The 17215-nt window shown below is 37.4% G+C and overlaps 1 protein-coding gene across 8 annotated transcripts in view; it reads left to right on the forward strand.

Annotated features, from left to right (window-relative positions):
* Positions 1 to 17215, forward strand: part of CEP63 (centrosomal protein 63) — a 71930-nt gene that overhangs the window by 7619 nt on the left and 47096 nt on the right. For all 8 annotated transcript variants that reach the window (XR_009261790.1, XM_058729955.1, XM_058729956.1 and 5 more), the window contains 4 exons: positions 1939 to 2007; positions 2931 to 3108; positions 13989 to 14084; positions 15060 to 15182. Coding sequence is in view for 7 of the 8 variants with exons in the window: in XM_058729952.1 (XP_058585935.1) it covers positions 1939 to 2007; positions 2931 to 3108; positions 13989 to 14084; positions 15060 to 15182 (466 nt within the window). In the remaining variant the exon portion in view is untranslated. The remainder of the gene's footprint in view (positions 1 to 1938; positions 2008 to 2930; positions 3109 to 13988; positions 14085 to 15059; positions 15183 to 17215) is intronic.

A 17215-nucleotide genomic window follows, 5' to 3' on the forward strand; every position in this document is an offset into this window, starting at 1 on the left:
AGCAGGGCTATATCTTGGGTTTTCATCTACATGGTGCTGTGTGAACTATGCACTGCCTCTCAGCTCCCCAGAGGGGAATAAAACATGGAATGTAGTTATACTGTAATTAACCATGTGATGGTTTGAAAGAAAGTGGATTAGAACATGACATTCTTTTTCTTTAGGTTTTTATTTTATTTAATGTTGGCATAATATAATGGGAAAACCAACTGGAGAAAAACCCTCTGTGCCATATTTGTGCACAAACAGTTTAATACTCCTGTTAGTAACTTTAGAAATAAATGCAAATAACATGCAGTAGTTGTATTTTCCAATCTTTCATTCCTCTCTGTGTCTCCAGGACACCCTGTTCTCGCCTCTGTCGGTACATTTGTCACACGGGGGGAACATTTTGGGTTTAATTTTTTCTTTCTCAAACTGGACTATTAATTCCTTGAAAAGGACCATTTCTTTCATCATTATGTACCTGTGGTTAGTACAACACTGAATTCTGTGTTAAATGAAGGAATCCCCTTCTCTTGTCTTTATAATAGATGAGGCGTTAGTACAAAGGGGCAGAACCTCCCACCACAGCCTTTCAGAATTCCTTAAAGACTAATTCAGGGTTGAGCCTTTGAAGGGTTAAGGAAAAAAAGTAGTTCCTCAGGAATGAGGAGTGGTTTGACATTGGTTAATAGTTTTGTAGAGGGGAAGAAACCTACAACAGGTACTTCTTATTGGCAGGCACTTCCAAATTTAAGGGTAATCTTTCCCCTGTCCTTCTCACCTTCCTTTCTTTGTGGTGCATCTTTACCTTTCTATGGCAGTCCGTTCTGTCTCCTTCCATTCTTCTCTGCTAGACTCTCCTCTGCAGTTCTCCAGCTATGACCAGGTTGCACAGAGGGATAGGGAAAAGGGAGGAGAGTTATGATAAGTTCAGCCAGAAGCATCTAGCATTTGCCATCTGAAATGCTACACTAAGCTCTGGAGCTGCAGAGGTGAATAAGATTCAGTTTCTGCCCTTAAGGGTTAAATAGTAAGGAAAAAGTGTGCAAAAACCTCATTCCCTGTGTAGTGTAACTCCTATGAAAGAGCTCTTAAGGACTCGCAGTGGGGGAAGCACAGAGGAGGGAGGACCCGTGGGGCTGCCTTTGAGGGAAGGGAAGGTGTTCTGGGAAGCCTCACAGGCCTGCCATTTCAAGGGTGGGTAGGATCTTTCGTGATGGACCAAGGAGTTCAAGCTCAGGGCATTTAACCTTTTTATAGTATTAGTCTCTTTTTTAAAGGGCAGCGATCTTTACCTCTTTTTTTTTTTCTTTAAGTCTTTTCATTTATTTTGAGAGAGAGAGAGTGTGCCCGCATAAAAGGAGGGCTAGAGAGGGAAGGAGAGAGAGAGAGAGAGAGGGAGAATCCCAAGCAGGCTCTGTACTGTCAGCTCAGAACCTGATGCAGGGCTCAAATTCACAAACCCCGAGATCATGACCTGAGCTGAAACCGAGAGTCAGATGCTTAACTGGCTGAGCCACCCAGGTACGCCAATATCACCTTTTTATAATATCTCTTTTTTTAAAAAAATAAAGGTATACTTTTCCTCTGATGTGTGTGACCCCTGATTACTTCCTCTCATTTTGTGAGGGGCTTTGTTGTTAGTGTCCTTCTGGGACACAGAACTGGTTCACAGGAATGCAACAATAAGGTATGATTTCTATCATGTGGGAAGGCTGTCAGTAGCATTCAGATTATTGTAAGTCATTTTCTTGTAGTCTGAAATGTATTTGGTCCTAATATTTCTTGAAGGGATATTCCTGGACTGCTTCTACACCCATCCTAAGAAGTGGCTGCATTTTCTCATTGTTATTTGTTATTGTATGTTTTCATTCACATTCTTAGGTTTGTAAGTTGGAATGTTAGAACTTGAAAAATGAATTTTCTCCTGACTGATTGTTTTTGCTTTCCCAGTTGCCAAGACAAAGGGGATTTGGCGATGGAGGCTTTGTTGGAAGGAATGCAAAATCAGGGACATGAAGGGTAAGATTGCTTTTGACCTTAAGCTCCTCACTGAGTTTAAAAAGCGTATCCAAGTTATCCCTCTATTTTGTGCTTTGGCTACAGAAGCAAAAGTGCTGAGCAAAAGCCCAGTTGATCCGTGTCATGTTTGTGGACGGCATCTCTCTTTGGGGTGTTGGCCTCATCTCAGTAGTGTGAAGCTGGCTACTTGTTTTCATCCCCCTCTAAATTTTCTCCTCCCCAGAAGCAAACGTAGAAGTTCAGCAGTTTTGTACACTAAGAACAAATGCTTAAAAAAGTGTTTAAGCCTTAGTGATGATAGCTGTCTGTGGCCATTCCTGGACACCTGTTTGAACCCAGTGCACCTATCTATGTTTACTTCTTTTTCTGCCTCTGTAATATCCGGCACCTCCTATAACTGTGAAGGATGTCAACAAGTTTACAATAATAAGGTCGGCTGCAGGAAGTTTCTAATAATAAGGCGGGAAGAAATCGTTGAAATAAACCTGGCTCAATGATGAGTTTCTTGAAACAGCTCTTAAAATTGTATTATCACCTTCCCACTAGCCTACTCACTTCCAAGGCTTTTTATTTTGGTTAGCTAAGAATGTGACAAGCTCGCCTGGATTCTTCCTGATAGCTCTCCTAAAACATTACAGAAGAGCTACTTGTTGGTCGTGGAAGCCCCGCTCACAAGCCAGACTTGAACATCATCTCGTGTTTGAACAAACGATTTAGGCTTTAGGGTTGGCTATGAGAGGAAGACAGAACATGCAGTGGAATAAGTAATCATCTTAATATGAACATTAAAAGGAAAAGCTCGGAAGTCCTTTTCTTTGCTTCTAATAATTTCTTTACTGACACTGTTCCACCTCAGGTGGGTTTATGTCTGCTACGTTTTTACATGCGAAGGATAAGTCATGGGCATATGATCTTATTTACAGGGGATTTTTGACATCCTGTGAAGCAGAACTACAAGAGCTCATGAAACAGATTGACATAATGGTGGCTCATAAAAAATCTGAATGGGAAGGGCAGACACATGCTCTTGAAACTTGCTTGGGCATCCGTGAACAGGAACTGAAGGCTCTTAGGGGTCAGTTGGATATGAAACACAATGAGGTAAAGCCGTTGATTCACTCCTCTTTTTGATATTTTGACCTTGACTTTTGTATTAAATATGTTTCTAAAATATTTGTTGAAGAAAGCATTTGTGTGTTGTTTCTGAATTACTTCAGTGGTTTCTTTTAGAAGAAAAATTCATTGTGAAAACATGTAAGAATATTAATATTTATTTCAAGGATCATGTTACTTTGGTCACATAGAGCATATAACCTCTTAAAGAATGTGCAAAGGGTGTTACACGATCTTTGTATAACTGTCATCCTATTACATGTTTGTATTACCATTCACCGAGTTTAGCGAACGTTGTTTTTGGCCTCATTGTATGACTAGTGTAAAAAAGTTAAGCCCAGAATTCAATAATTTGCCTCTCTGGGTTCCATTTAAAATAAAATCCAGAAAAACTTAAAGTTTTTTTTTCTCTGCCCTTGTTGAAAATTAGGGGAAAAGAAAGGAAAGAGGAAAATAAAAATTCCTTGCAATCCCACCACCACTAGTTATTGGTGATTTGGGGGGAAAGTTTTATAATGTTTGTTGATTGACTTCCATAGTTTAGCTGGTACAGTAAAAAGAAGAACATTAAATATTAGAAAGGAAGCAGAAAGCACTTCTAAGCCCAAGAAATGCCTGTAATGTCTCGCATGAGTGTCAATCTGAGAAGGATTGCAAAAGTTGTAGGAAGGGCCTGGCCCCAACCCTGACTCTGATGAATTTTCCCACCAGCAGGATCACCCACGTATGAGTGCTGTTACTCAGTTTATTCAGGAACACTCCCGTGAGAGTATACACTGAGATTGTGATGCTTTTTTTTTTTTTTTTGTAATGTTTGTTTGTTTATTTTGAGAGAGAGAGAGAGAGCATGCATGTGAGTGGGGAAGGAGCAGAGAGAGAGGGGGAGAGAGAATCCCAAGCAGGCTCCATGCTGTCAGCACAGACCCCCAATGTGGGGCTCAACCCCATGAACTGCAAGATTGCAACCTGAGCTGAAATCCAGAGTTGGATGCTCAACCACCTGAGCCACCCAGGTGCTCCAAGATTATGATTCTTTTGATGACAATTATCAAAAGTATTTTAGAAATGTTTCACATAACAAGGAAAGAATTAGGCTTGATATAAAGTGGTTTATGCTTGTCAAGGGAGTCTGTCAGTGGTTGGCCGTTTGCACTTTGGGTCAGAGCGGTACAGAGTAATATTGGCCGTGTCAAATTCAGTTTTCTGTGAAAGCCATTTGCTAAGCTGTAATGTATTTTAAAATTTTGTAGAACTTTGAGAATGTATTTTAAAATTACACTTAATGCAAACACAAAGGTGGTGAAAAAGTATATGAGATGGTAATTGTATTTGATTTTTTTAAACACTGTAATTTAGGTAGGGTCAATGCTCCTTGTCTGGTAAGCTACTTTAGCTACCATGTCTTTATTTCTCCTAGGGCAAAACAAAAGTAGTTTTGTTTAGTAAGTTAAATTGATTGTGGTTTCCTAGCTAAGAAAATCACCGTATGTACACATAGGTATCTAAGTCGTTTATTTTGTGAGAAACCCATTAAGGAAATTCCTATGTGTGTGATTTTGAGAATATTTAGTCACTATGAGGCTGTTTAAACTTATTCCTGTAGCTTAGTTTTGATGTCAAGGGCATTATTGCCGTTACTTAGTACCTCAAAAAGAAATTAAAGGGATTGAATGGATAGGTTCCATGGTAAGGATTTGAAGATTACAATTCTGGCCTGGGGACATAAAAGAAATTTAGAATTGTAGCTGTCTGGTCAATTTACTGCTTCATTGATTGGGCTGCTGAAAGTTGGTTAAGTTTCTAGAAGTAAAGTGCTTTTACCAAATGCTAGTAATGAGAATCTATCCCATAGAGTTCGTCTGTGAAATTGTGTTGGTATTAACGTGTTTATAATCTGCTTTGATATAAGAGTTAGAAAATAGGACTTTAAGTTTTTGTCATTCTTATTTGTTTGAAAGTTACAGGCTTAGAAGCAGCCCTATGGTATGAACAAGTGCTACCCAAATGACAGGTGCGTGGTGAGATACAAAACTTTCACCAGAATGGACATCAGCACGTTGCATCATTTACTTCTTAGAACGTTTTGCTACATAAAAAATGCGAGTTACACTAAACAGTGTGTTTGGTGACATAATTGCTTCACATTCTGCCTCAAGCTCCTTATCTTGTGCTGGATTGCTGTAGTGACCAGATCCAGCCTGTGTGCGCATGCGTGGTGCTTGGAGGAATACTAGTATAAACAATTCATTTTGTAAGTGAGTGCTTTATGTGTTTTCTGATTACACTGTTGGGATTGGGTTGTTCGTTTTTTTAAATTTATTTTTATTATTTTTATTTTTATTTAAGAGAGAGTGTGGGCAAGCTGGGGAGGGGGCAGAGGGAGACAGAATCTTAAGCAGACTCCACACTCAGTGTGGAACCTGATGTGGGGCTCAATCCCATGAACCTGGAATCATGACCTGAGCTGAAATCAAGAGTTGGACGCTCAACTGACTGAGCCACCCAGGTGTCCTGGGATTGGGTTGCTGTTTTGGTTTGGGTTTTGGTTTTTAATTTTATTTAAATCCAAGTTAGTTAATATATAGCATAATAATGGTTTCAGGAGTAGAATTTAGTGATTTATCCCTTACATATAACATCCAGTGTTCATCCCAACAAGTGCCTTCCTTAATGCCCAACACCCATTTAGTATATCCCCCCACCCACCAACCCTCCAGCAACCCTCAGTTCTCTATAGTTAAGAGTCTCTTATGGTTTGCCTCCCTCCCTCTCTGTTTGTAACTATTTTTTCCCCTTCCCTTCCCCCATGGTCTTCTGTTAAGTTTCTCAAGTTCCACATATGAGTAAAAACATATGATATCTGTCTCTCTGACTGACTTATTTCACTCAGCATAATACCCTCCAGTTCCATCCATGTTGCTGCAAATGGTAGGATTTCATTCTTTCTCATTGACAAGTAGTATTCCATTGTATATATAAACCACATCTTCTTTATTTATTCATTAGTCAATGGACATTTGCGTTCTTTCCATAATTTGGCTATTGTTGATAATACTGCTGTAAACATCAGGGTGCATGTGCCCCGTCAAATCACCATTTTTTTATCGTTTGGATAAATGCCTATTGCAATTGCTGGGTTGTAGGGTAGCTCTATGTTTAATTTTTTGAGGAACCTCCATACTGTTTTCCAGAGTGGCAGCACCAGTTTGCATTCTCAACAGCAGTGCAAAAGTGTTCCCCTTTCTCTGCATCCTTGCCAACACCTGTTTCCTGAGTTGTTAATTTTAGCCATTCTGACAGGTGTAAGGTGGTGTCTCATCGTGGTTTTGATTTGTATTTCCCTGATGATGAGTGATGTTGAGCATCTTTTCATGTCTCTGTTAGCCATCTGGATGTCTTTGGAAAAGTATCTGTTCATGTCTTTTGCCCATTTCTTGACTGGATTATTTGATTTTTGGGTGTTGAGTTTGATAAGTTCTTTATAGATTTTAGAAAATAACCCTTTATCAGATTTGTCATTTGCAAATATCTTCTCCCATTCCATCTGTTGCCTTTTAGTTTTGTTGATTGTTTCCTTTGCTGTGCAGAAGCTTTTTATCTTGATCAGGTCCCAATAGTTCATTTTTCCTTTTATTTCCCTTGACTCTGGAGACATGTGTAGTAATAAGTTGCTACAGCTGAAATCAAAGAAGTTGTTGCCTGTATTCTTCTCTAGGACTTTGATGGTTTCCTGTCTCACATTTAGGTCTTTCATTCATTTTGAGTTTATTTTTGTGTATGGTATAAGAAGGTGGTCCAGGTTCATTTTTCTGCATGTCGCTGTCCAGTTTTCCCAACATCACTTGCTGAAGAGATTGTCTTTTTTCCATTGTATAATCTTTCCTTCTTTGTCAAAGATTAGTTGGCCATACATTTGTGGGTCCATTTCTGGGTTGTTTATTCTGTTCCATTGATCTATGTGTCTGTTTTTGTGCCAGTCCCATACTGTCTTGATGATTTCAGCTTTGTAATACAGCTTGAAGTCTGGAATTGTGATGCCTTTGGCTACTTGGGGTCTTTTGTGGTTCCATACAAATTTTAGATTGTTTTAGCTCTGTGAAGAATGCTGGTGATATTTTGATAGGAGTTGCGTTGAATGTGTAGATTGCTTTGGGTCGTATAGACATTTTAACAATATTTGTTCTTTTGATCCATGAGCATGGAATGTTTTTCCATTCCATTGTTTCTTCTTCAATTTCTTTCATAAGCTTTCTATAATTTTCAGTGTACAGATCTTTTACTTCTTTGATTAGGTTTGTTCCTAGATATTTCATAGTTTTTGGTGCAATTGTAAATGGGATTGATTCCTTGATTTCTTTTTCTGCTGCTTCATTATTGGTGTATAAAAATGTAACTGATTTCTATATGTTGGTTTTATATCCTGTGACTTTTCTTAATTCATGTATCAGTTCTAGCAGTTTTTTGGTGGAATCTTTCAGATTTTCCATGTAGAATATCATATTGTCTGTGAAGAGTGAAAGTTTAACTTCTTCCTTGCTGACTTGGATGCCTTTTATTTCTTTTTGTTGTCTAATTGCTGAGGCTAGGACTTCCAACACTATGTTGAACAACAGTGGTGAGAGTGGACATCCCTGTCACGTTCTTGACCTTAGGAGGAAAGCTCTTAGTTTTTCCCCACTGAGGATGATATTAGCTGTGGGTCTTTTGTATATGGCCTTTATGATCTTGAGGTATGATCCTTCTATCCCTACTTTCTTGAGGGTTTTTATGAAGAAATGATGCTAAATGCAAATACATGCAAAATGATGTATTTTGTCAGATGGTTTTTCTGCATCCGTTGAAAGGATCATGTGGTTCTTTTTCTTTTATTAATGTGATGTATTATGTTAATTGATTTGCAGATATTGAACCATCCCTGCATCCCAGGGATAAATCCTACTTGATTTTAATATGTTGTTGGATCCAGTTTGCTAGTATCTTGTTGAGAGTTTTTGCATCCATGTTCATCAGGGAAATTGGTCTGTAATTTTCCTTTTTAGTGGGGTCTTTGTCTGGTTTTGGAATCAAGGTAATGCTGGTCTCATAGAATGTGTTTGGAAATTTTTCTTCCATTTCTGTTTTTTGGACCAGCTTCAGAAGAATAGGTATTAAAACTCTTCTTTACATGTTTGGTAGAATTCCCCTGGGAAGCCATCTGAATATATCTGTTAAATCCATCTGATCCATTGTGTCATTCAAAGTCATTGCTTCCTTGTTGATTTTGCTTAGATGATCTGCCCATTGTTGTAAATGGGATGTTAAAGTCCCCTACTATTATGGTATTATTATCAAAGAGTTTCTTTATGTTTGTGATTAATTGATTTATGTATGTGGGTGCTTTCAAGTTGGAGGCATAAATATTTACAGTTGTTAGATCTTCTTGGTGGACAGATCCCTTAATTATGATATAATGCCCTTCTTCATCTCTTGTTACATCTTTGTTTTAAAAGCTAGTTTGTCTGATATATGTATGACTACTCTGGCTTTCTTTTGACATCCATCAGCATGATAGATGGCTACTTTCAACCTGCAGTGTCTTTAGGTCTAAAATGAGTCTCTTTTAGGCTGTCTTTTTTTTTTTTTTTTTAATGTTTATTTATTTTGAGAGAGCATGAGTAGGGGAGAGAGAAGAGATTGAGAGAATGAGAGAATCCCAGCGCAGAGCCTGACATGGTGCTCAATTCCACAGACCATGAGATCATGACCTAAACCAAAATCAAGAGTCAGACGCATAGCCAACTGAGCCACTGAGGCCTGTGGATTGGTTTTAATGGCCATTTCTGCTAGTGTTACCTCCTGACACCATGCAGTGCAGGTTGATCTAATGAAACAAACAAGTAAGGAATTTGGAGTCCTGGCTGTGCCTCTTTCCAGCTGATTGGCCTTGGACAAATATTCTAACTTCTCTGAGCCTGTTTAATCATGTGTAAAATTGGAACGTAATGCTTATGTCCCAGGGTTGTTGTGAAGAGTGAGTTACTCTTTAAGAATTCTCTTTGAAAACTTCCAATTGTATCTAAAACGATCCGTTATTTCAGTTTTTTCTTCTGTCATCCATAGTGACAGTTTCAAACCTTGGCTCCCGTTTCTCTGCCTAATGCCATCCCTTCTCAGCATTTAACCTCTTTTTTGCCTCTAAGAAATTGAAATATTGTTGAGTGCCCATTATGAACAAGACCCCTGATACATAAATAAAAGTAAACAGTCTTTTCTTCACATTTAGTATTTATGCTTGCCACATGTAGTAAGTAAAAAGAAAAATGGTTCTGCAAGGTTGGTAAGAAAAAACAGTAATCACCTGGCTTACCCCTCTGAAGCTGGAATTCTGGCTGCTTGGAAGCACTCATTTCAATGCCTTTAAGTCTTTTGGTATTCTCCCCATGTTTCTAAGTAACATTTGATACTGATTTTTTTTTTAATTTTCAGTTTTAGCTATTTATCTAATGATTTGTTACTATGAAAGATAAGGGTTTTACTCTTTTACATACAATTTTCATCCCCTCATCCTGCCAGGATTGTATATCTTAATTTTTGGTTAGATCAGTATTTCATATTTACATCATTAAGATGGTAGATGTTATTCACATCTGAGACAGATAGTCTAATGGTAAGCATATTTCTTACATAATTTTTTGTTTTCCTGGGAATTAATAATTATCTCATTTTCATTTACTTTTTAAAAATTTACCTACCACTGATTCTTCCCAAACTCTCTGACCCAAGTGTAAGTCTTCTCTGTGTGTTCAGACATATCAGGTAATTTATTTATTTTTTTTCTTTTTTGTGAAGATGTCTTTAGTGGAACTTGTCATTCTCGAATAAGGATAGGCAACGCTGTAGGCTAGCTGGAGAGCTGTGATTTTGGGAACTCCCTTCACCAGTATTCTAGAGTTTCTTATGCTTTTCTCCTTTTTGTCTTTGTATTCTGTCATATTCTTTATTAATTTCTTCATTTTTGGTAGAACATACTTTTGAGATCTTCTATGTCTAAAATAACCGTAGTCTCTTTTTTATGTCAGATTGAGAGTTTTATCAGCTGTAGAATTCTGCTTTCAAAGTAAATTTTATACAGGATGTTTTTAGTTAAATACGAATCTTTTAGGCTTTAGCATCTGATAATGATAGACTGGTTAAATTTGACCAGCCCACCCACTGAGAATAACTAGGTAAGTTAGATTAAAAAAAAAAAAAAAAAGTCTGCTTGAAGTAGAGTGCTAAACAAGCTGGTGAAGAATTTACCAGGCCAGGATCTGGGCTAAACGAGAGGTTGAGGCAGGAGCCCAGGGTTGGGGAAGTTATTAGCTGAACCTAGAGAAGGTAGCTCAGAGGATAGAGACTGAATGGGGTTTTTGATAACTTCAAGGAGCTAAGAGAATAAAAGATTTGGTGTCCAAAGCAGCTGTGAACCCCTCCTTACTGTGGGTTGGGACCTCAAAAGGCAGCACTCTAGGAAGAAGGATGGGCTGGATATAAAACAGGCCCTCTTGAAATTGTCACTCAGCCACAGACATTTGGATCTTGAAACAGTTTAAGGTGACCCTAGAGTGCTGCTGTCCCTAGGCATCTCCAAAGTTCTAAGCCTTCCAGGAACCTGGAAGAAGCAAACTTAATTTTTTTCCAGAGGGAAAAAACCCCCACTGTTCTGGGGCTTGAATTATTTCTTCAAATAATTTTTGCAAATACAGTGCCTGATACCCACTCAGAAAGTGACCCCTGACACACAAGAAGATAAGCAACAAAAATGCGAAAAAGCAGAAGCGACAGAAGTTAGACACAGATACATGGCAAATCTAGATATTGGGCAAATACCATGCTCCAACTTTGCAATAGCTGTGTTCACTATGGTCAGGGAGGTAAAAGATAAGATTGAGCACTTCAAGAAAGAATTGAAAACTATATAAAAAATGAAATGAGGGGGAATTATAATATTGAAAAGTAAAATAACTCAAATTAAGGCCTTAAAGATTAAGAGATAATTAAGAGAGCTTGGATATAGGACAGAAGAAAATGTTTAGAATAAAGCACAGGCAAATGATGGAAAATATAGAGGGAAGATAAGAGAAAGAGGATGCAGTGAGAAAGTTTAATATGAGTGTTTTTGGAATCCCTGGAGGAGAAGAAAAGAGTATGAATGAGCAGAAGCAATATTTGAAGATAAATTAACCAAATGTGAGGAAGGCCATGTATTTTTGAAGTCAGAGAATCTCAAGCAAGATAATAAAAAGGTTAGTAGAAAGAAATATTTACCTATGTTGAAAGCTAAAGACAAAGAGGAAGTCTGAAAGCAATCAGAGAAAAAAAAGATTATTTAACAAGAAAAAAAGATTATCTATAAACAGCTCTGAACAGCTGACTTGTCAGCTAAAACAGTGGAAGCCGGAAGCCAATAGAGTGATCCTTACAAAGAAATGACTGTTCTCCCTTGCCAAACCAAAATCTATATCCAGAGTAAAGATGACATAAAGATATTTCAAATCAATAAAAATTGAGAGAATTTGTCATTGACAGACCAGCGCCAAGGAAATACTAAATGTTCTTCAGGCAGATGGAAAATGATCTCAGTTGGAGATGAGCAGATAAGGAAGAAATGTAAGACAACAGTAAATATGTGGGTAAATCTAAATGAACAGTGACTGTATGTAACAACAGTAGCCTTTTCAGTTTTACATATATGTGTAATTATGATGGCATTTAAGTCTGGTTGGGGTATAAATGGAATTAAAATATTTCTGTAGTCCTTGGGTTGCCTGGGCATTAGTAAAATGACTAACACTGGATTTGTTAAGTTGCAGACCTATGTTTTAATCTCGAGAGAACTATTAAAAGTATATATTGATATATTAATAGAGTATATATTTTCCAAGCTACTAGAGAGAGAATAATGAAATGATCAGAAGTTACCATTTCCAAAGAAGGCAGGAAAGGAGAGAAAAAGGATCTTAGTGTTTATTAAGTACACATTGTACTTAATAAATGACAGATTTAAGGTTTCCTCTGCTATCTGAAGGTTCACCTTACACCACTTCTGCTTTTCAAAAGACTTAAGTTAGTACCTGTCTTTGCTAACTGAAAAAGCTGAAGAGGATTTTTACTTTTATGAAGTGATCATTGCTTCTTTGCTTTATGCCATCTTGGCTTGTAAACACAGGTTTCATGGGAAGGCTTTCAGATAGTGGGGGGATCCTTGCAGGTCCATTAAATGTAATTGCATAAAATGGCCTAATTAAAAGATACAAATTGTCCAACTGGATACGAATAATTAAACTCAATCATTTGGTGTTTATAAAGATGCACCAAAATTGAATTGTTCTTAAAAGAATTTTGTTTCTGTTTTTTCTAATTAAGATAAAACATTATGTTGATTTCAGGTGTACAATGTAACGATTCAGTAGTTATGTATATTCTGAAGTGATCACCACAATAAGTCTAGCTAACATGTGTCACCATACATGCTTACAAAATTTTTGTGTTTGTGATGAGAACTTTCTTCCCCCAAAGCTTTAGATGCCTCTATTTTCTCCTTTATTGATACTGCCTATTAGGATATAAATCTCTGAGGTATTTGGTGATCAGTATTTTTATCTTATTTTATTTTAAATTAATACATACAATATTATATTAGTTGTAGGTATACAACATAACAATCTACACGTTACAAAATGCTCACCATGATAAGTGTAGTTACCATCTGTCACCATACAAAGTTATTATAGTATTATTGACTTTATTCTCTATGCTGTACTTTTCATCCTTCTGGTTTATTTTATAATTGTAAGTTTGTAGCTCTTAATTCCCTTTGCCTATTTTGTCCATCCCCCTGCCTTCCTCACCTGGCAACTACCAGTTCTCTGTATTTATGAATTTGTTTCTGTTTGTTTTGTTTTGTTTTTTAGATTCCACATATAAATGGGTGATGAGAACTTTTAAGATGTAATTGTCTTGTTTGCTTTTTTTTTTTTTTTTGAATGTTTATTTATTTTTGAAAGAGGGAGAGAGAGAAAAAGCACAAGTGGGGTAGGGGCAGAGAAAGGGAGAGAGAATCCCAAGCAGGCTCCGTGCTTTCAGTGTGGAGCCCGATGTGGGGCTCAGACCCACGAACCGTGAGAACATGATCTGAGCTGAAGTTGGATGCTTAACCAACTAAGCCACCCAGGCGCCCCTGTTTACTTTGTTTTTTAACTTACTACATTGTGATTATTACCTCCTGTTCCCCATTCTCCCTCTCCCTCCTCACTTATTAATAGATGAAATTCTAACTGGTTATGGAGAGAGACTGATGGGTATTGATGGAGGTGAGGGCTGATAACTAGCTGTGGCTGGTATCAAGCCATTGAAAAATGGTTGGGATAATGCCCTTACTCTGGTTGCTGGAACTGATTTCTTTGAAGTGGGGTAAATGGTAAAGCAGGTTCAAGCCTCCTACTGTCTTTCCATCTAACATGACTATTCTGCACTTTGATTTCTATAACTTTTTCTTGAAGTCTTACTGATTTTTGTTCAATATTCTTAGTTTCCAAGGTTTTTACAACCTTGTATCTCTTAATTTTTTCATGAGTTTTTTTAAATAAAAAATGTTGGGGAGAATAAGTCAAACAGAGCAAGTTTTCATGTAAATCTAGAAATTTTAGAAAGGTTCTGTTTTCCATTTTTTGTCAGTGTTATGGATTTTTAAGTAATTAGATGTTTGATTTCCTGAGAAGGGGGGTATTACCATATACAGTTGAGAACTTGTTTTTACGGGTAAGTGCAAAGGTTATTTCCTATTTCAAGGTTTCAAGGATATTGTTTCAATGCCAATAATGAAAAATACTACACCTTTTGGCTTCTAGGTTGTAATGTTGCGTCAACAAGTAGAAGAACATGAAAAAGTTAAACAAGAGATGTCCATGGACTATAAGCAGGAGTTAAAGAAACTACATGAAGAAGTAAGATTTTAATTATGTTATGTGTTGCATAATTCTCTCTTTAACCCTTAGAATTTTGTTAACGGGCCTGTTTGGACTTCATAAAACGAGAAGTGTATATATTCTCTGGGAGGTATAGGGTTAGAAATTTATTTCTTTGTTTTTAAATTCAGGCATAGAGTCTTGTCTAATTATATGTTTGATGCTATCTAAACAGGGATTCTAGAATGTGTTTCTCAGTTGAGTACCTGAAAGAAATAAAGCCGTTTTTGTATAATACTATAAAATATTGATACCAAGAACTTACGTAAAAAAATTTAATGTTTGAGTTAAATCAGCTAGATTTTAAATAATGGAGAATCCAGAGTTTTCAAAAACATTTTGGGATAAATAAGAAAAGTAAAAATTGTAGCAACTCAATGTTGCTAATTAACTGAATGTTGAGTTAAATCAGCTAGATTTTAAATAATGAAGAATCCAAAGTTTTCAAAAGCATTTTGGGATAAATAACAAAAGTAAAAATTGTAGCAACTCAATGTTATTCTCCAGATTAGGAAAAAACAACAACAACCTGCTTTTATTTTTATTTAATTCCAACGCATTCCTCTCCTGCTTACTGAATATCAGTGTTCCACAGGAGAATGACTCAAGAACCACAGGTCTAGAGAAAAGAAAAAAGAATTTTTATTTACTGCTTTTATCATGGGTGTGGTTTATGGGGTCCTTAAGTGCAAGGCTATTGTAATAAAAATTAAAGTTTTGTTTAAAAAATATTTTTCCCTTGATTTTTTTCTTTGATGCAATATCTTTCTGTTCTAGTGTTTATTTTTTATATGCAAGTTTGAATCGTTTGTATTTAATTTGCAAATCTAACACGCTCAGTCTATTTTCAATAGTCCTGTTTAGCACTGCTCTTGCTTTCATAATACCAATTTGTTCCACCATGACTGTTTACAAATTCTTAAATTTTAAGTCTAGAAATAACTGTGTCTACAGTTAGGCAGACTGAAAAGAAGCTATGAAAGACTACAGAAAAAGCATATAAGGGACTTCAGAGGAAACACCAAAAATCACAGGGAAGATCGATCTGAAATTGAGAGGTTAACTGGAAAAATAGAGGTATGTTCATGGTAATAATTTCTTCATAGTGGTTGGCAGACTTCCTGTAGGAAGGTGCTCTTTCTAGAAATGGTACTAGTTCTGAACCTGGTTTTCTGCCGTCTCCAGGACTGGCGTGGAGCTATTTCAGAGGTACATCCTGTCATCACCTGGTCTCCTGTGGTTAATGGGGTTATTACCTATCAGTAGTTTCCAGTGGGGCACTACCACCCTTTGAGGGCATTTGGAAATGTACGGACACATTACTTTGGTTGTCCAAATGACTGGGAGTGAAACTAGTGTTTAGGGGACAGGGACTAGGGATTCTAAACATGCCCAGGGCCACACTACACAGGAAGGGTTACTGTCCCCAAAATGCCAATATTGAGAAACATTGACCACCAGTCACTACCAGTCCTCCATGGGCAGTGTCCTTGTCTTATTTACCACCTAATAGAATAGGGGTTAGTAAATGTTGAAACTACTTGGCTTTTTGTACAGAGTACTGTGCATATCAGATTGCTTATCCTCAGTTCCCATTTAGATGTAGTAAGCCATTTACTCCCTTCTTTGCTTTCTTTTTATTAAGGCAGAGTAACTCTGGTTATTGTGTATGTTGATTCCCAGAGGACCTAAGGGAGGTGGTGAGTTAACACTGCCAAGAGTGAAGGAAGGAACAGCATGAGGCTGTCACTCTTTTCCCTGGTATCTGCCTCTCCCCTCCTCTGTCTATACCATTGGTCCTCCAGTGTACCAAGAATCACCAGAGTCCTCTTTAGGCTGTCAGAGATTCTGCTCCAGTAGTATGATGTGGGGCCTAGGATCTGCATTTTATCTAGCTCCCCTGGGTGTTTGTAATTTGAGAAGTATTGTTCAACATTTCTCTATGATTAGATACAATTTTCTCAGAGCATCTGTCACCCACAAATACCATTATTACTATTTAGAATTGTAATTTCTATAGTTAGTGTTCTTTTACATCATAATATTTTTATACGTTCGAAGAGCCTAGACTCAGAGGACTATGCAGATACTGCTTCCTTTCCAGGCACCTTCAACGATACCTGAGGTTTTCTCCCCAGACTCCTCATCTTCCTCTTGTTCCTCATTACCACTTCTTGGCCATTCTCTTTTCTACCTTAAGACCCCATCTTTGATCTTCATGTCTTCAGCCTGTATCCCCTACCAATATACATACAACCAAAGTCATCATCTTCTGATCCTTGGGTTATTTCCCTTAGAGGTTTCAGCTTCCAGGACACTGTCACTGTCTCCAACAATACACTTACCATAATTCTTAAAGATTTCAGTATCTACAAGGATGATACTTATATGACTCTGGTCTTTGAATTCCTTGTTGTTCTTTCCTCCATGGGCATATTGATCTCCTCCTTATCTCATCCACCCATTCCCGCTACTGTTCCTTAGGTGTCGTCATGACCAAACTTGCAACCCTCCTGGAATCACATTTTTAAGCATTTCATTCTTTGACTACCATCCTTCTCTTTTTAGCTCACTTCCTCTAGTCCCTTGACTCTCAATAGTCATTTGATCCCATCCCCAAGTGATTGAATTCTGCCACCTTTTCACTGCTGCATACCTATCACATGCCTTCATGTGTCAGTCATTACCCAGCTTCAATTCCATGGTAACATTCCTTATATTCCCCTTCAGCTCCTGTGTCCCTCTCTTACTTCATCATATTTGCTTGGCAAAACCATAACTGTAGTTAAATCCAGCTTTCTGCCCAGTCTCTACTTGCCATGTGTGGTAGACCGTGGCTGGAGAAAAACATAATTATGCTGACTGGCCTCATTTTAAATTCATGGTCACTTCCTCAAATAAGTCCTAATGCTACCCAGAAACATACTATATTTCCCTTCACTCTGCTACTTTCCATAATGACTATTTCATACTTTCTCTTTTCTCAAATTTCGATACTTTTTTCCACATTCTTATATTTGGGTGATGATCTTGCTTTCCATTTCATTGAGAAAATAGAAGCAATAAGAAGAGATTTTCACAGACTTCTGACACTGTATCTTCCCACCTAT

This window comes from Neofelis nebulosa, chromosome 5 (genome assembly GCF_028018385.1).
Source record: "Neofelis nebulosa isolate mNeoNeb1 chromosome 5, mNeoNeb1.pri, whole genome shotgun sequence".
In the NCBI taxonomy this organism is placed as follows: Eukaryota; Metazoa; Chordata; class Mammalia; order Carnivora; family Felidae; genus Neofelis; species Neofelis nebulosa.